Below are 18,718 nucleotides of genomic sequence, written 5' to 3'. Positions count from 1 at the left end.
CAAAAAAAAAAATTAGCCCATTCATAACTTATATTGATTTTGTATTGAAATGCAAAAATTTCTTATATATTAGGCTAAAAACATATATTAGTAAAATTCCGTTCCTGTCTCCACTTTCTGCAGTTGTAAGTCGGGGATGGAGGGAGGTTGGATAGCAGGTACCAAGCCCAGGCAGACGAAGGCAGGCGCTCTGGAGCTCCGCGGGCACTGCCGGGCACAGGCGCACACTGGCAGGAGGTGCTGGGGGGCTGCAAACCCAGGAGATGGAAAGGGGAAGGCCAGGTACCGTCTGACGGGATCACACTGTGTGTGTGGAAATATTGCACCACATCCCAAGAGAACGTGCAAGTATTATATGCTGATTTAAAACAAAACTTCTAAATAGAATAGTTTTATGACACGTTTTGAGGTCAGGCGCGTGGCTCTCACTGTATCTGTGGGACAGCCCTGTGGCTAAGGGGCGGGGGCTGCCAGGGGACCGTGGAGGAGGGGGCGGCCTGGGAGGGAACACTGGAAAGAAGCCCCTCATGACACAGCTTTCCCACCTTTTATTGTTCCACAAGTGAATGGAGATGGAGACGCAAGGACAGGACAACAGCGAGTTTCAATAAATAGGAGGTGGGGAGGGGCAGTGGGCCCGCGCCTGCACGGCCCCACATAAATAACGAGGCGAGGCGGCTGGGCCAGCGTGGAGATGGGGCGTGGCCGGCAGCCACCCGCGCTGCGCAGAGCTGGGGGACGGGGACTGGGAAGCCACAGACGCCTGAGCACCCCCAGCCCGGCCAACGCCCCCTGCCCTGAGACGCCTGACATCTCAGGGGCGGCCCTGCCCAGGTCAAGTCCATGTTTGAATTTCACTGCGAACGGCAGAGGCAGGGGCAGGCACATGCACGAAGCAGAGCCGTGGGAAGTACAGCCCTGCGAGGGCCCCGGAAGCAGCAGAAATAGGGCCAGGTAAAACTACTAACGGGAGGGGTGCAGGGCCGAGCTCTCCCCACTCGACCCAGCGCAGAGCCCGCCAGGAGCTGGGCGGCCCTGGGCGCCGCGACGCTGCCTCCCAGCTTCACAGTGCGACCCCAGCCCCGGTGGCCATGCCCAAGACCAGATCGCAGACAGCACCTCCCAGCCTAGGCCTGCCCGTCGCCCTTCCCCCGCACGGGCCTGCTGGCAGAGGAGGGGGAGGCACGTCTGCCCCAGAGCCCCGTGCAGGGGCAGAGGGCACCAGGCACAGAGCCCTCCTCTGCCAAGCCCCTGGTGCTACAGAGAACCCCCAGGGCTCCTAGGATCTGCAGGGCGGGCACGGGGGCGGGGCCGTGGGGGGCGGGGCGGGGCTCTCAGTCCACTCCTGCACACAGTGCCTCACTGGGGCGGACGGGCCCACCTCCAGGCCTCGGCCTCTGCCGCTTGGGCTGCTGGGCCGTGGCTTCTTGGTACCCCCGGCTGCAGCTTTCCCTCCTCCAGGAAACCTTCGGCGCCTCCCAGGGCGGGGCTGTGGTGTCCACACACCAGGCAGCCTCAGATCACCAGGTTGCTCTCGCTCATCCGGACCACATAGCGGTTCTCCTGGGGATGGGCAGGGGGCACAGCTGAGCTCCGAGGGCTTATGGGCTGCAGGAAATGGCACCCGCCCAGGACCTCTGTACCCCGACCCACGTCCCAACCCAGGTGCCAACAGACACCCTCGCCCGGCCCTCACCTCGGCCTTGGTCTCCACTGGGGCCTTTAACCACTTAGCATGGCTTCCGCCACTGCCCAGCAGTGCCCGCTGCTCAGCCTGGAGGCCAGGCTGTGGGGAGTCGGGGGGCTCATTCCCTGAGGGCCCGGCCTCCGTGATGGTCTTCACCTCAGATGCCCCTGAACTCGTCCGCTGCTCCGGAATTCGAGCCACCCGGAACCTGGGAGGAGAGGAGGGGGTGTGATCAACCCCCCCATCAGGGGGGGAGCTTCCGGGTGGAGAGCGCGGCACGTGCCCAGCGTCACAGAGCAAGTTTGTGGGCCAGAGCCGAGCCTGTGGCTGCTTCCCAGGCCCCTCCCGCCCACAGACAAGGCTGCACTCGGCTGCTCACAGCCAGTCCCCCGCCCCGGCCGTGGGCTGCACATGGACAGGCCCTGAGACCCAAGACCTCCATGAGAGACAGCACGGCTGGGAAGTCCTGCCTTGTCTCTGCACACACTACCCAGAGAGGACCAGGAAGGACAGGGGCACTAATGAGTAGGGCTCTCAGGGCTCAGTGCAAGGCCCTGTGCCCCCCAGGGCCGTGCCCACCTCACCTGCCCACAGACAAGATGGTGATCTCGCCCTGGCGGCCCGCCTTGGCCCCAGTCTTGGGTGTCCTAACAGGGTTGGGCAGGAGGCTGGGGGCAGGCGTGGCAGCGGCTGCAGCCTCAGGAGACAGCAGCACCTCCGGCCACTTCTTCTGGCTACAACGGGAGCAGCACGGGCCAGAGAGCGAGGCCAGGCCCTGCACGGTGTGGAGGTGGTGGCGGTGTGGGCAGATGTGCGGCGTGCCGGGGGCAGCTGGCGGCGGCCTACAGGAGGCACAAGGTGAGAACGGTCAGAGGCCCGGCCAGGGCCTGTAGACCCCAGTGGGTGGACCACCACAGTGACAAGAGGCCGCCTCGCTGTGGGTTCCCGCCCCGCCCCGGCACTGCCTGCTCACCTGGGCCCGAGCCTGTGGCTCGTCTGCACCAGCTGTTTGCTATGGTGCTCCTTCAGCAGCTCCTCCAGGGCCGCCGCATTCTCTGTGGGCAGCTGCCGTCAGAACCTGGCTCTGGACGAGACGGGCACCCCCCCACACCCGCCCAGCACAGACCCTCCCTGGCCTGGGCTGTGCGTGCCTTTTCCTCCACCCCTCAACAGGCAAGAACAGGAGTCAGCGAGCACCAGGCCTGTCCCAGGCGTCCAGTGGGGAGGGGCAGGGCAGGGCAGGGCTCCTGGAGGAGACCTGGTCCCCAGCTCGAGGATGGGGGCTCCTCCTCCCTTCACCTTTCTTTTCTGTGATGAGGCGCACCAGGACCCCAATGGTGTCCTCGTTGGCATCCTCGGTCCGGTAGGCGGGATTGATGCCTGGGGAAGGGAAGAGAAGGACCATGATCCCAGGGACGAGGGTGGGCTCCGGCCTCCTCAGCTACCCCAGGATCTGCCGGCAGAGGGCGCCCCAGGCCTTCCTAAGAGTTGCCGCAGAGCCGCACACACGTGTAAAGTCCCCGCAACTGCAAGGCTCCAGGTGCTTGGAGGTTTCAGGGCCCCCCAAGTCCACAGTCCCTGCAGAGTTGTATGTGTGTGTTTGCTGGGGAGGGGGATGAGTCCAGCCTCTTCTGGGCCTGTGCTGTCCCCTCCTTAGCTCTAGGGGGCTATCTAGAACCCCAACGTCTACAGCAATCTCTGCCCTTCCAGAATCACCAGCTCCCTGCACAGCACCCCACCACGTAACTACTTAACAGAGGGGCCCGGTCAGCTTGGAGCCCACAGCTCAGGGGAATGGCCACTGGGCCACCAGCAAACGGAGCTTCCAGGCCTTGTCAACAGTCAGAGAAGTCACTAGGCCAGAACACAAGTATAGTCCCAGGAAAAATGGCCCTGCGTCAATACCTTCCCGCCTGCCTAAGTTCCCTGTCCCCTTCCCGTCCCCTCCGGGCCTCTGGAGTTGCAAAGGGCTCTGGGCAGCCCCAAGCAGCCTGGGGTACCAGCATGCGACATGCCATGCCACGTGCCATTTGACTGGCTCCTTTGGGCCCAGGGCAGCGTAGGTGCACGTGGGCCCCTGAGCCTCCGGGGACAGTGCTGGGGTGGGGAAGAACAGGGGCCTAGGGCCTCGTGGGTGGGAGAGAAGTACCTCTCCCCATGGCTCCAAAACTTGTCTGTCGTACTGCAGGACAGGTGCCCTGCCAGCACTCCCGACACAGGCCAGAGATCAGAGGTCACTCTCAGTACCTCAAAGCCACTGGACCCTCAAATGACACACATGCAACTGTATCCCCCAAGGAGTCCACAAGCCCACAGTGCAGCAGGGCCTCACCCAGTGGGAATCCCGCTGAGGCTGCTTGACTTGCTGTCCCACCTCCGCTCCACCACCATGATCCCACCTCGGCCCCCACCCCTCCCCTCCCCTGTCAGTCTGCAGCTATATCCTCTATGGCTCCCGGCAGCAGCACCTCCAGGAAGCCCTCCTGGGTGGCCCTCTCCAGGCCACACTGCGCTGGGCCTGGATACTGCACGCTCCCACACACCCCGGAGCCCAGGGCGGGCCTCACCGCTGCCTCCACCTCCAGGGCCGGGCCCGACCTCCTTGTGAGCCGTGCAGTGGTAGCCCTTCCGCTTGAGCAGGTTGCACACCAGGATGCCCAGCAGCCCCATGAGGCAGAAGACAGGCACAATGGCGATCACCGCGTACTGGGTGGCCGTCTCCTCGGGGCCGCCCGCCCGCGTGCCGTTCCCGGTCTGCCGCGTCTCGCCGGCACCGCTGGCCCCTGCAGCCACCTCCACGCCACGCCGGGTCCGCCGCCTCCATTCTGAGCACCACGGAGGACAGAGGCAAGACAGGAACACGCACCACCCACGCGCATGCGTGTGTGCTGGGGAGACCCGGGCAGCCCGCACCCCACCCTACTGGGCAACTCACGCCCCTTCTTTTTTGCTTTCTGACCTCTCCTCCTGAGCAAGGCCTCCTCGGGCTTTGGGACAGCTGGCCCATCAGCCCCATCCTCCCTTCATGCTGGGGACAGCCCCCGGGGCACATGTCTGGGCACAGGGACACAGGACCCTGCACCCCATGGCCTGGCCAGTGAATTGGTTGCCTCAGATGGTGACTGGCTGGGCAGGGGAGGCAGCGTGGGCCAGCCTGTGTGTGAGGCATGTGTGAGCACCCGCGTTCACGTCCACCTGCAGGAGTATCACTGGGGTGAAGGGAACAGGGGCTGGGGAGATTGAGACCCCGGTCTCCAAGCTGTGGCTGCCCTCTGCTGGACAGCCTGTGCCACTGAGAAGAGAGAAGTGAATGGACACTCCCTGGACACAGGCCCTCCTCTGGGCTGATGTGGGGGGTGTTCAGGGCTCAGTCACTGGGCCCCTCCCCACACCCCAATCTGCAACTCACCATCGCAGCCTCGAGTACCCGGAGGGGCCCAGGAGCACGGCTGACATGGAACACGGGGGACCTCCCAAGGCCCAAACCACCTGCAGGGAGAAGATGTCACTTAGACCAGAAAGTTGCCCAAACATCCCGTGCTCAGAGAGGCTGGGTTCCTTCCTACCGGGAAGGAACAGTGCCTTCTGTGGTCCTCACTAATCCCATCTCACAGATGGGAAGGCTGAGGCTGGGGCCCTGGGCTCCACAGTGCTGGTCCTGCAAGCACGAGCCTCCACGCCCCAGCCCCGTGCTCACCCAGGCTGGCAGCCTCCACAGAGCGCATCCTGAGTCGCCGTGCCTGCCTGGGCCTCCAGCCGCCTTCGAAAGCTGCAGCGGTTATGGGGCTGGCATGGACTGGAGCCCCATGAGGCTGAGAAGGTGCCCGGCGGGCAGGATCTGCACAATGTACCCTGCTCTGGGTCCTGCGGGAGGGGAGAGGCGGGAACAAGGGCAGGAGCTGGCCTGGGGCCCCAGGGCAAGCCCGGCCAGGGCGCCGCCCTCCGGAGCCCTCCCAGAACAGGGCAGGGAGCAGGGAAGCACTCACCAGGCCGGGCTCTTCCCCCGGTGGGCATTGCCACGGGGTAGTGGATGCTGGTGTGGCCAGAGGCCAGGGAAGCAGCTGGAAGAACAGCAGGCAGGAGTGCACTGAGAGGCAGGGTGTGCTGGGCATGGGGTCTCTGGGGTCACCACCCCCCACCAACTTCCTGAGGCCCGGCGGTGGGGATGATTGACCACACAGGGGCACCCCACCAGGCTTCAGGGACACTGCTCTAAATGCTGGGAAAACCTGCCGCGGCCCAGGTCTGTTGCCAGGCCACTACCTGGAGAGGCAGAGAACCTCATCTGTTCTAGAAAGTGCTGGAAAGCCCCAGGCAGACCTCAGATCTCTGAGTCACACCCCTTCCAGCCAACCCGAAGGGTGAGGAGGAAATGCTTCCCAATTCCTCTCTCCTCTCTGGGATTCGACCCCTTCCTGCTGCCCCGCCCCCACTCAGGCAGCTGGGCATGTCATTAAGCGGCCTCTGTTTATGAGCCCTGCGGCCAAGTCTGCAGCTGGTGCCTCCTATTCTGGGCCCTCAGCTGAGTCTCCAGGACCACATCCTCCTAGGTGACCTCCCTCCGAGGCAAAGCCACCCCATTCACACTCTGCCCAAACATTCCCACCTGTGTACCCCAGCGCGTTCTCTGCTTCCTGTTCTCAGCTAGGAGCTGTCCACCCCCGAGCCTCCTGCTGTGGGCAGAGCCTGCTCTCTAATTCGGCCCAAGCCGGTTGGGGAGGGAGTAGACACAGAGCAGACAGCGAGCGGGTGTTGGGCTGGATGCCACAGGGGCCTCCCCAGGCCCTAGGCCTAGCTCTGTCTGGCACCTGCCAAAGCCAGAGGCCTCCTGCCCTCAGCTACGTCTCATCATCCCTGAGTTTCCAGCTCACAGCAGAGAGGGGGCTCAGATCAGATCCCAGGATGCTGCCTGAGGCCGTGGGTCTACAACCCGGAGTCACCTGAGGCTCTAGGCACTTGGCCTGATTCTGATTCTGGGCCCTAGAATCTGGGGTCTCTAGACCAGTACATGGTGCTAAGGTTCCCACGCCTCTTTTGTCTGCTTTCCTGCAGGTCCCGGACCATCCTCCTTGCCTGGCGCAGCTCTCACCCCTGACCACAACAACAGGCATCTTGCCCTCAGCCACGCCTACCTTGCCTGTAAACAGCCGCCAGTCCCTCCTTCTCCCCGCACCCCAGGCCAGGAGGGCACGGCTTGGGAAAGCTGCCTCCCCACTTCACACCTGGGTGGGCTAGGAGGGCCTGCTAGGGTCTGACTGCCTCAGAGTCTTCGCAGGAAGAGCCAAGTAACCAGCTCCTCTGCCAGCACGGGCACGGGACTACCAAGCTGCACCTGCACACCCCTCCCCGGGGGCCTGGGGTGCAGGGCTCAAGACTCAGCTCCCCTGGCTTCCCCCAGCCCATGCACAACTCACCAGGATGAGGCAGGACAGGGGCCGGCATAGCAGGCTCAGCTTCATCATCAGGCCCCGGAGTGGTCGCTAGCCTAGGGCGAATGGAGAGAAGGCTTGGTGGGGCGGCAGGGCAGGCCGGCAGGCCCTGCTGTTCCCCAGGGACGACTTGATGAGGAGTTGGCAGTGTGCAACGAGCACAGCGGGTCTTCCCTGTCTGGGGTCAGCCTCGGAGGCTGGACGGGCAGACAGCGCTCTGCAGGCTGGGGAGGCTTCCCAGAGGAGGAAGGGCTTCCCTCCCCTTCCGTAAACAGCTAGGTGCCCCGCAGCAGGGCAGCGGAGCCCGGGAGGAAGGACGCGCAGGGAGGCCTCGGCCTCTCCACCCTCCTCTGCGGTGGTGCAGGCTGCGCCCCAGCGAACGCCAGGCCTCGCCCGCTCCTCTGCCTCTGCTCTCGCCAGCTCTGCTCCAGGGAAGGCCTTCGCCCTTGCCCTTCAGAGCCCAACACAAGGGCCTCTCTCTCCAGAACTTGTCCAGAGGCGTCACCCAAGCTGAGCCTGCCCGTGTGTCCCCCACCCCACCCCATCAGTCCCAGTCCTTCCACAAGTCCACCGTCCACAACCAGCAGGCTCTCCAGGGAGGGCAGGGACACCTCTGCCCATCTACGCGGGGTGGCCAGGGCAGCGGGCAATCAGCCTTCCACATCTTTCCAGCACCCACTACGTGTGTGGCACTGCCCTCAGCACTGGAAAACAGTGATGAACGCAACAGACGGGACCCCTGTCCTCAGAGAGTGCCAACCTAGGAGACGACAGCAAGCAAACGGGCCCCCTGCGGGTTGGCAGGAAGTGGCAGGAGACAACATAAAGCAGGGTCAGGGCACAGCGTGTGATGTTTCAGAGGGCCAGCGGCGGCCACACTGTCCACAGCCCAGCCTGTGGCCTCTGGAGATCCCTCTAGCCAGGGGACAGGGCTGGAGCAGCACTGGAGGTTGGAACACTGGGATTGACCACACAAGGAACTGTAGTAGACTCCGGGAGTTCCATGATGTATCTCCCAGAGGTCTGGCTTCAGGTCCAGGAGGCCATGGCAGCGGCGCTTGGAGGCCTCAGCTCAGCATGGCCAGGCTGGGCCTCCAACACCCAACTTCTCTGACCTCCCTCGGGGGTCCAGGCCCCCGGCTGCCTATGCAGCGCCACACTTTCTGAGGCCAAGCACGGGGGGAGGTCCTGCACACAGTGAGCAGGTTCCAGGTCACACAAGAGCCCCTCCCCCACAGGCAGCCCGGGCTTCCCGCTGGAGAAGCAGCTGAGGAAAGGGATCTGCCTACTGGCCTGGCCTCCTGACCTCTCAGCCTGGCCAGCACAGATCTCCAGCCAGGGGTTTGAGTTACACCCGGGGACGGGGAGGGGCAGCAGTCGCAGCATCCTCGGGACTCTCCAGGTCACTGGCTCTCGGCCCCAGGCCAGCTCAGGGGAAAACCAGGGCGGGGAAGGCTGGGCCGGAGCGGGGTGAAGGCTACAACAGAAGGTGGCCCCCAACTCACGCCCCAGCCTGCCCCTCCTCGAATTTGGTCACAACTCTTCCTTCCAGTTTCTTCCCCAAAGTGTGTTGCCCCTGCCCAGGCCCAGCTCATGCCCATCTCCCTGTGGTCCCCCCCCCCCTCATCCTTCAAGGAATCCAACCCCAGACCTAACCATGAGCCCCTCATCCTCAGGCTGGCCCCCTGAGCCCTGCCCCCTCCACGTCCCAGAGTGCTGGGGCAGGGAGTCAACAGGGACAAAGCCAGCAGAGGGGAGAGGCCCAGAGCCAGCCCTGCTGGGTGACCCGAGCCCACACGAGGGGAGCTGTGCAGCCACGCATCTGCAGACACACGTGGCACTCAGTGATCTGGAGCCTCCTGGGAGGAGAGCGCGGCTTTGCAGGCCCAGACTGAGAGCCAGCGAGGGCCCATGGGCACCTTCACAGACACCCGCCGCCCAGTGCCCCGCGCTCTCTAATTATGTGCCTTCTAATTACCCCAAACCAGCACTTACTCTGGTCTGGCGCACCAGCCCCCACACTCAGCCCGGTTGGAGCCCCTGCTGGACCTGCCCCATCAAGCACAGAGCCCCGTGGCCCACGTGTGCACACCCCCGCTGCACAGCCCCCTTCCTCACCAGGCCTCCAGCGTCCCAGCCAGAGCCCAGGGACCCTGGCTGGAAAGCAGGTCCTCCACCTGTCCTGCTGCCAGGGCCGGGCGGTCGGTGAGCTCCCAAGGCTGGAGGACAGCCGTTAGAAACAGGGAGACCGAGCCCTGGAGGGGGAGGGACGGCGCGCTCAGAGCTCCCCTCCAGCTCCAAGGAGGCTGACAGAGAACAGCCACCCCCAGCCAGTCTGAGTCGGGGAGGAGGGGCCCCAGGGGGTTTTTGCAGAAAAGGAAGTTAGCTTAGAGGCCACTCCTTCCCCAAGTCTCCAGGCTTACAGCCCTGCGCCTGCTGCCACCAGCTCCCTGTGGGACCTGTGCCCCTCCTCACCTTGCCAGGGCTCAGTTTCTTCATCTGCATGATGGGGATGTTTATCTCCCGGGGCAAGGCTGTCCTGAGGTTTAAACGAGGTCATGGCCTAGAGCAGGTCACAGGATTTCCTCCCCAGTACCTGCTCTGCTCTGCGCCTGGGCCGAGGTCTGTAATTAAGTATTTGCTTACTTGTTCTGTGCTCTCGCCCACCAGACAAGCAGTGAGGGCAGAGCCATCTGTCTGATTCCCCACAGAGCCCCACGCCCAGCCATATCTGCAGCAGGAGGCTCCGCAGGCCTGCGAGAGCTTCCTCAGACCGGGTCCTCTAAAAAACTGTCCCAACAGTCAGAACCAGAAATTCCCACCATAAAAACCAACTAGCAAAGCCGGGACCAGGGCCCCAAGCTGAGGTAGAAGCCAGCAGAGCCCCAGGGAGGTGCAGCCCGGCAGGCCTCAGAGAAAGAGGAAGCGCCCTGACGCAGGGCACAGGCAGCTTCCCCTTTGCCAGAACTGAAGCCTCAGGGTCACCTAGGCCCCTGCCACACCCCATCCCCCCGACCAGCTCCCCAAGAACAGGGCAGGTGTCCATTCCTCCTGTCTTCTCCCCTACCCCAGCCTCCAGCAGCAGTCCCCTGCAACTTCAACACCCTCAGAATGGCAGCCAGCATGCCCAATCACCCCACCTACCTACACACACCACACGTACACACACACACACACACACACACAGGCCCCTCCGGGCTTCTCTCTATCCCTTAGACAGGACACAAGGTACCTGCTGCTTCCTCTGCCCAGAGACCCCTCCCATCACTTGGCCAACATCCTAGCCTTCCTTCAGACATTAAAATCACTTCCTCTTGGAAGGCCCCTCCCCACCACCACCTCCCACCTCAGCAAGAGAAGATCCTGTTTACCCAGCCCCTCCCCCAATGGGCCCTCCAGGTGCAGCACTGAGCTGGGAGGTGAGTGCAGAACTGAGAGAGGAGGCAGCCAGGGCCTGGCCTGGCCTCGCTAGGGTAAGGAGGGCCAGAGGGCAGGCCTGCGGTGAGGGGCCCAGAAGCACTCAGGAGTGGGGGTGGGGTGGGTCTGAGCATACCACAATCCCTCTCAGGTGGTTAGCCCAGAGCCTCAGCACATGACCAGGGAGCACAAACCTGCCCCACTTGTCTGCTGTCTGCCGGCCTTGTGGCTGTGGACCAAGGGTGAGCCCTCAATAAGCATTCACGACTCTTGACTGTGCCTCAGTTTCCCCATGTGCAAACTGTAGGGTGGGAAGGGGCACATACTTGATGAGCAGGTGTGAGGTACTCATGAGATCCTCTTCTATGTTTCTGTTCAGCGCCTGGCACACAGCCTGGCTCACAGGAGGGGCCTGACCTGCCACGGTGAATGTGGCAGTGCCCCAGCCACACCAGGCCTCAGCTGCAAGGCAAGAGGTTTGCACTTCTCCCCTGGGGCTGCAGGAGCCTGGGCGGGGAGGGAGTGGTATGGAACAATGGGCTGCCTGCCAAGTGAGGCCGGACTGGGGAGACAGAGGTGGGGGCAGGTGCCCACCTGGAGGGCAGCGGGCGGCAGGCAGGTCCTGCTTCCCAGCAAGCGGCTCTTTAGCCTATAGACCTCCCCCGAGCCTCCAGAGGTGAGGGTTGCCTGGAAACACAGCTGGACATGGGCTGCCCTCAGTGGTGGCCGCACCAAGGAAAGAAGACAAAAGCCGCCCATCAATAGAGAAATCCAGGTTAGCAAGGAACCTGGTGGTTCCCTGGCAACTGGGGCTGAAGTAGGGCAGTGCCCACACTGGGCGGCGGTGAGGGCAGTAGGTGCTGCCTGCTTCCTCCCTCCCCCTAACAGGGGAAGGCAACTGACCTCAACTAGGCACAGGCCAGGCCTTCATCAGGGGTTGCCTCCACCCCTCACCATTTCACACCTGGGTAAACCAAGGCCAGGGGAGGTCATCTGCAGGTCACACAGGTAATGCAGCATGGATGGGGCCCAGGGCTGCCTCCTGTCTGCCTTCCCCACACCCCGAGGCTTAGGCCAGGGTCTGGCATGTAGTAGATGCTCTCTCAGGGTGCCAGGTAGGGCCTATTACAGGAGACCGGCCACTCGACAGTCTCTGTGGCCTCTGGTTAGTCCTGCACCAGGGATGGGAGGGACTGGCTCAGTCATGCCATGAGAAAGGCACCCCACTCCCATCCCTCCTCCCAGCCTTGGGCAGCCGTGACGCCCTGCTCACTATCCTGGGTGGGGACTCTTCCAACAGTAGGCCCCTCACCGTGCACATGCACAGTCAGGTGGCAGCTGCTCCCCAACCCACCCCGAGCCATGTTCCCAGGACCTGGGCATGGGTCTGCCCCTCAGACATTCCAGCTGCCACCAGGCCTGTGCTTCGGAGGGTCAGGTGGGTGAAGAGGGCAGATGGGGGCTAATTGGCCCCTTGAGGTTAAGAAAAGGGCTGAGGCGCCAGACCTGGCCTGCCCGGCTCCTCCCAGTCTGGGTGTGGTACAGATGTAGTCCCCTCCCTTCCCAAGCGAGTCTGGGACGAGGCAGTGGTCTCTGGGATACAGCTGGAGGCTCCAACACTTACCTCACCTACTGCATGCCCCACTCCCTCCACAGGCTGGGTCTCACTGAACCCTTACAAGGCTTCACCTGAGGAAACCGAGGCTCGGAGGCTAAATAGTAACCTGTGACAAACTGGTCTCAAAGGTCTCTGTGCACCTGGAGTGGGGGCAGGCAGCCTTTGCCAGTGTCCCTGGGGCCTGGCACCTCACTGCTCCAGCAGGGCCAGCTCCTAGCCCACCACCAACATCCCAGCAGCACAGTCTAGCTCTGGGATGCCTCTCCCGGCCCCAAGACAGGACAGCAAGGGGGCTCCACTGCAACCCTGCTCATGCTACTTCTCTCTTCTCCTCTGAAAAGCTGCCCTGGCTGCTAGCCCCAGCCATGTACCCAGTACTGAACCCCTACCAGGCCAGAGTGGACCAGAGTCTGCTCAGTACAAGGCCCTGCCTCCACTCCCTGACTAGGGTGACCTGGGCAGAGGCATCAGGAGATAACCAGGGGAGACCACACCCCCAGCCTGCTCCATTTTCCAACTTCGCTCAGCCTCGGGGAGCTGAAGAAAGAGGGCCCTGCAACACGACCCCAGTTGAGCCTCTACCTGCAGAACATCGCCGAGGACTGAAACCAGCACAGGTGCAACCGCAAGGCTGAGGGCTCGGGATGGGCATTGGACAAGTCCAGCTGGGTTCAGGTTCTGGCTCTGTCCCTCAGGGGACCTGGGATCTTGGGCAGGTCACTTACCCTCCCTGAGCTGTGGGGTCCTCCTCTGCAGACAGAAGGGACCTGGTCCCTGCCTCATGGGATCCTGAGGGGTCACGGGGAGCCACGCTAAGTAATGCTGCCAGGCCCTGGCCAAAGAGGCATCTTCCGAGTAGTGGTGCTCACCACAGCCCCCGTGGGCCAAAAAGGGGATTCAAGTCGAGAACCAAGCAGCATCCAGAAGCTGGGTTCAGCCAGGGCTCTTCAAAACCCAGCAGAGCTCCCAGCAGGAGGGAAGGAGGGGTGTTGGCCGGTGATCATTCCCAGCCCTGTACGGGCCTACATCCACCTGTTTCCATACCAGCTAGGGCCACAGGCAGGGAGGTGGGGGACACTGAGCAGGGCCAGTTCAGCAGTCAGGACGTAGCCCCACCTACCCCCAAGCCTCCGGTTCCCCTCTGAGTCGGGGCAAATGTGCTGAACTCCTGGTGCGATGCGGCTGAACAGCAGCTCTTAGAAACAGGGCTCCCCAGCATCCCCAAAAGGGGGACCCCCTTGGCCATCAGTTTTCAGTCTCCCCTAACCCGTGCCAGAAGTTGGGGGAGTCCTTAAGAGTGGGGAGAGGTGGGGAGGCAAGTGTGCAAGGAGCTAGGCAAACACTGATCCACTCTGCTCTCGCTGCTCCTCTCACAGCGAGGAGGGGCGGCCCAGGCTCAGGCCTCTCCTGGAAGCCCTCTTCCTTCCCTCTCCAGTGGCACACTCAGACCCTGCCTCTAACTGCCTGGAGAGGCCCCTCTGTGCCAGGGCACACGCTCACAGCCACATGGGCAGTTATTTATAGTGCTCTCATCTTTCCCAGGGTGGCCCAGGAAAGCACTCTGGCCTTCAAGGCTGACAGACCTGGGTTTGGATCTTAATGACTCCAGGGCCTTGCAAGTGCCTTCCCCCCTCTAGGCTCTCATTTCTCGGCCTGTGCCAGCTGGGTGTGCAGCACCCACAGGGGCCCTATACTTAGGCCTATTCCCCAGTAAGGAGGAACTACTGCTGGGCTATAACTTCTCAAGTGAGGCAGGGCGCTGAACTGCCAGGAAAGTTCTAGAATCAGGGCACAGTAAGAAGCAAAGGCAGGGCAGAAGCAGAGTATCTTGGAAGGCAAGATGTGAGTGAAGATACAAAGTTAGAAAGGCACTGTTGGGGGGCCAGCGCCGTGGCATAGCAGGTAAAGCCACCATACGCAGTGCCAGCATCCCAAATGGGCACTGGTTCAAGACCTGGCTGCTCCTTTCCAATCCAGCTCTCTGCTATGGCCTGGGAAAGCAGTGGAAGATGACCCAAGTCCTTGGGCCCCTGCACCCGCGTGGGAGACCCAGAAGAAGCTGCTGGCTCCAGATCAGTGCAGCTCTGACCAGCTGTTGTAGCCATCTAGGAAGTGAACCAGCAGATGGAAGACCTCTCTCTGCCTCTCCTTCTCTGTGTAACTCTGACTTTCAAAGAAATAAATAAAGCTTCTTTAAAAAAAAAAAAAAAAAAAAAGGCATTGTTGGGGCCAGCGCTGTGGCATAGCAGGTAAACCTATGGCCTGCAGTGCCAGCATCCTATATGGCACCAGTTTAAGTCCCGGCTGCTCCTCCTCCAATCCAGCTCTCTGCTGTGGCCTGGGAAAGTAGCAGAAGATGGCCCAAGTCCTTGGGCCCCTGTACTCACGTGGGACACCTGGAAGAAGCTCCAGGCTCCTGGCTTCGAATCGGCCCAGCTCCAGCCATTGCAGCTTTTTGGGAGTGAACCAGTAGATGGAAGACACACACTCTCTCTCTCTGCTTCTGTTTAACTCTGCCTTTCAAATAATAAATAAATCTTGAAAGAAAGAGAGAGAGAGAGAGGCAGGCAGGCAGGCAGGCACTAGAAGGAAGGCCTCAAGGCCAAGATGAGGAGTCTGAACTTTAGTTTGTAGAGTTACTTTATGGAAGCCCATGTGTAGAACTGGCAATGGAGACAGAGAAGTTGGGACATAATTCTGGGTAAGGGTAGCAAGGCCAGAACTGGACCCTAAGAGGCGGGCTGTCTGTTCCCAGCGCTAGCCCACTTCCAGCCTGCCAGGGAATGAATGTGTGGCAAGACACAGGCAGGCACCCTTTCTGCAGGGGTCAGAACAACACGGTTCTGGAGTAGGCCTCTGGTAAACCCCTCCCATTCTCAGAACCTCACTCTCTTCCTCTGTAAAATGAGGCTGGGCCTGTTGGCACTGGCTCCTGAGCCCGTGAACAGGATGCTAACTGCTCCTTTACGTCTCCCCTCCTTGGCCAGACACAGGCACTTTTCCCCAGCCACCATCCCACCAGTCCCAACTGAGGCCTCAAGTGGAAACCCACCCTGGCCCCACTGTCATCCGAGAGGCCCAAGTTCTCAGCAAGGCCTGGCTTGGGCAGGGCAGGGAGGGACTTGGGGGGCCTTCGCCAAGGCTGGAACCCTTGATTAACTCTTCCCCTTTCTCTCCCCCTCCCAGGCCCTGAGCTATTTCCACTTCTTTGCTGGGGATGGAAATAACTTGGGCACAGCCCCTGGAGACCAAGACAGCTATTTTCATCAGCCCCAAGAAGCACAGCTCCAGTCATTCCGGGGAGAAGCAAGGGACACCCTGATCCCCAGCTGCAGCAGTGGGCAGCACCAGAAGGAGCATCCAGGAAAAATGGAGAGACAAAGGCCCAGAGAGGGTGAGACACCCCCTGTTCATGGTCACTGCCAGTGTGTGGGTAGATTTGGGGAATGCCCCTAGAGCAACTGCAAAGAGGAAGGCAGGGCAGTATGGTGAAGGGCACTCAGAACTCAACTCTCCCTGCCGCCCCGGGGCTGTACTGCTAACGCCACTCTTCAGAGCCACGTGGACACTCCCAAAGCCAGATGCAGGCTTTAGAAGGCAGGAGACAAGCCTTTCTGGTGACCCCTGGCAAGGGTGAGGGAGGAGGACGAGGAGGAACGGGAAGACCACATAACCCACCCATCCCAAATGGTCCAGGTGTACATGTACACACACACACACACACACAGAACTCACAAAGGGACACCCTGTCAAAGCCATGCCTATCAGCCCACGTAAGCCACGCGTACTTATCAGGAAGATGGCAATCCTCTCCAAGCATCTCCCAGGGCTTCAGAGTCAGAAGACCCGAATTCTAGTCCTGGCACTGGGTTGATTCCATATGACCCTGGCCAAGTCATTTTGCTTCTCTGAGCCTCAGTTTCTCTCTCTGTAAAAGTCACCACATCTCAGAGCCAATTCAAGACAGCACACTAGAAAGTGTTTAGAACGGTGGCTGGCACTGCATCCCCACTGTCCCCCACCCTAGAGGATGACAGAAGCCAGAACTTTCAGATCCTATAGCAGGTGCTGACCCCCCCACCCCCCACCACTACAACCCCCAGTTTCCATCCTACCCTGCATGAAGCCCATGGATTGGCACACGGTCTTGCCCAGATGGTGGAGGTGCCCTGCTCTAGCTCTCCAGTGATAACTTAACCACCCAGACCCGAGATCACTCCTGGGGAACAAGCCTGTGCCTCGCACCAGGGAACTGAAGAAAGGAGTTCTGAGCAGAGAAGTCAATGTCTACGGATCGGGATTTGGGGATCCATTTCAGAACTGAGAGCCACGCAGCTTTGGGAGAGAGGCTGACATCTCCTTGGCCAGCTGCTTCCAAACTCTGCTACCAGCAGCTGGGTGCAGCCCCTGAACCACTGTGTCCCCAGTGGAAGCCTACCCCAACCCCCCACTGCAGTCTTTCCACCTGAAGGGAGGGAAGGGAGGAGAGGCAGTTGACCCAAAAACAATGGAGGAGCCCAGGGCGATGATCCACAGTCCATTCCAGCCCTACCGCTCAGATGGGGAGACTGAGGCCAGGCACAGGCAGCTCGGGACAGCAAGACTGTGCCTCGGGCCGCTGAAAGCGCCCGTCACCAGGGCCTTCAATGTGTGGCTGTGTGGCAGTGTGTGTGAGAATGAGTGAGTACGTGGTGTCGGTGTTGTGAGTGCATGTATATGCACGTGTGAGAAAGTATCTAAGTGTGTCGTGTACATATGGTGTGTATGTGTGCATGCCTGTGAGGACATGTGTCAACGTGTATGTGTGATATGTCATAGTGTGTCAGAGTATTGTGGGGTATGTGTACTGTGTCAGTGTGTGTAACTGTGTGTGAGCCCATATGCGCAGGTGAATGTGGGTAAATGTGTGTGTGTTGGGGGGACGGCGCCTGAGTCCCCGCAGGCCGCAGGGGTGCCCCAGGTCCACCGCACCAGACCCCTCCCCCCAGCCCCCTCTCTAAATTTCACTCCAGAAGGCGTCCCTCTTGGCATCAGTCTCGGCGGGACCCTTGTCCCAGGGCCCCCAACTCCACTGCTGACCGGCGCCTGGCCCTCACCCCCGGCCCCGCGGCACAGACCTCACTGCACACCCCGGGCCGCACGCTCTCGGTGACCCTGCTGACCCGGGGTCGCCCAGCCACCCGCACCCGCTTCGCTTGTGTCAGACACACACAGCCCCTCTGTGTCGCCCGCTCGCCTCGGCGTCACCGCCCCGTGTCCCGGCCACACGTTCGCCCGCGCCAGGCCCGCCTCACGCGCCGTGTCACCCACAGTCACCGGCTGACACCGTCCAGACCCCCCGCCGGCCGCCGCAGCAAGGCGCCGCCGGCCTGGCCCGCACCCCGGGCTGGTCTCCGGCCAAGTTTCCCGGGCCCCGCCGGCCCCTCACACGGCAAGTTCCGCCGCTTCCCCTTGGCGCACCTTCCGACAGTCCACGGCGCAGCCGGAAGACGCCCAGGTGCTGGGGCCGGGGGCGCCGGGGGCCGACGCGCGGAAGGCGCCGGGACAGGACGCGCGGCGGGGGCGCGAGGCCGGGGCTGCCGCATCCGCCGCGCCAGCGAACTTCCTCAGAGACGCGGGGAGGCAGGGGGCGCCACCCAGGTCCGCATCCCGCCGGCCCGGCCGCGAGCCCCGCCGCGGAGCCCCGCGCGCCCTCCTTACCTGGCCGCGCCGAGGCAGCTTCAGCTCGGCTCCTCGTCAGGACGCGGTGCCCGGGCCCGGCTCGGCGAGCGCACGGGCGGCCGCGCACCCTGCGCGCCTTTTGAATGAATCGCCGGCCGGGCCGGGAAGGTGCGCGGCCCCGCCCCCCCGCGTCACGGCCGGCGGCCCCGCCCCCTACGTCAGAGTCCGGGCTGGCGGGCCCGAGCCGCCCACCCCGGGAGCTGCGGAGGGTCTCACCTCTCGGCGCAGGGCCGCGCCACTCCACGTCGCCACCTCGCGCGGCCCGCGGGAACTGCAGGCGGCTGCGCGGGACTGGGCGGCGGAGCCCAGGGGCCTCTTAGGTTCAGCCCCCTTCTGGGCGGCAAACCAAAAAAAAAAGGGGGTTGTGCGATTTGAAATGAAGAGGCTGGCACTCGGACGCTCCCCCCGAACCTTGTCACCATTGCCAGTGAAACCAGGACCACCAGTGACCCTTCTGGGTCTTGGTCTTCCTCTTGGAGATTGGTGGCCGGGGAGCACCGCTAGGCCCAGGTCCGCCCATAGAAACCTCCAGTTGGTGCAGAAGGCCCAGTGGAGGAGGTGAGGGGATAAAGGAAGCCCACCTCGCGGCTCCTCCACATCCCTCAGGGCCCGGCCAAGGCCCCCTCCCCACCCCACCCCCCTCTGCCGGGTGGTTAGTCCCTTCCCCCAGCAGGACAGGTGACATGCCCTCTGTCCCTACCGCCTGCTATATGCCTCTATGCCAATTCCCAATGCCAGCCCCCAGAGTGCCAGAAAGGGGGGGGGGGGGCAGTGCTGGCGGTACAACTCACAGGGCGCTATTCACGCTGTATTCCCAACGCTATGAATCGTGTGCCCTGGAGCTGT

General features: G+C 62.4%; 1 protein-coding gene across 4 annotated transcripts; it reads right to left on the bottom strand.

Moving 5' to 3' along the window:
* Positions 1-533: 533 nt before the first annotated feature.
* Positions 534-18,000, bottom strand: RELT (RELT TNF receptor). 4 transcript variants are annotated; one of them, XM_008264297.4, is made up of 11 exons: positions 17,852-18,000; positions 7,102-7,172; positions 5,674-5,748; positions 5,385-5,551; positions 5,097-5,176; positions 4,255-4,512; positions 2,987-3,067; positions 2,661-2,742; positions 2,272-2,529; positions 1,697-1,895; positions 534-1,563 (listed from the first exon to the last, which is right to left on the bottom strand). In XM_008264297.4, exons 2-11 carry the CDS (start codon positions 7,147-7,149, stop codon positions 1,516-1,518), a joined length of 1,296 nt encoding a protein of 431 aa, XP_008262519.1. In that variant the 5' UTR covers positions 7,150-7,172; positions 17,852-18,000; the 3' UTR covers positions 534-1,515. The 4 variants fall into 4 exon arrangements, with proteins under 4 accessions (XP_008262519.1, XP_051678316.1, XP_051678318.1 ...); XM_051822356.2 differs by lacking the exon at positions 17,852-18,000 and adding an exon at positions 17,612-17,635; XM_051822358.2 differs by lacking the exon at positions 17,852-18,000 and adding an exon at positions 9,592-9,651.
* Between the last annotated feature and the right edge of the window lie 718 nt (positions 18,001-18,718).

This window comes from Oryctolagus cuniculus, chromosome 1, assembly GCF_964237555.1.
Source record: "Oryctolagus cuniculus chromosome 1, mOryCun1.1, whole genome shotgun sequence".
Lineage (NCBI taxonomy): Eukaryota > Metazoa > Chordata > Mammalia > Lagomorpha > Leporidae > Oryctolagus > Oryctolagus cuniculus.
The sequence above is the reverse complement of the archived record's forward strand: the minus strand, read 5'-3'. Positions and strand labels throughout refer to the sequence as shown.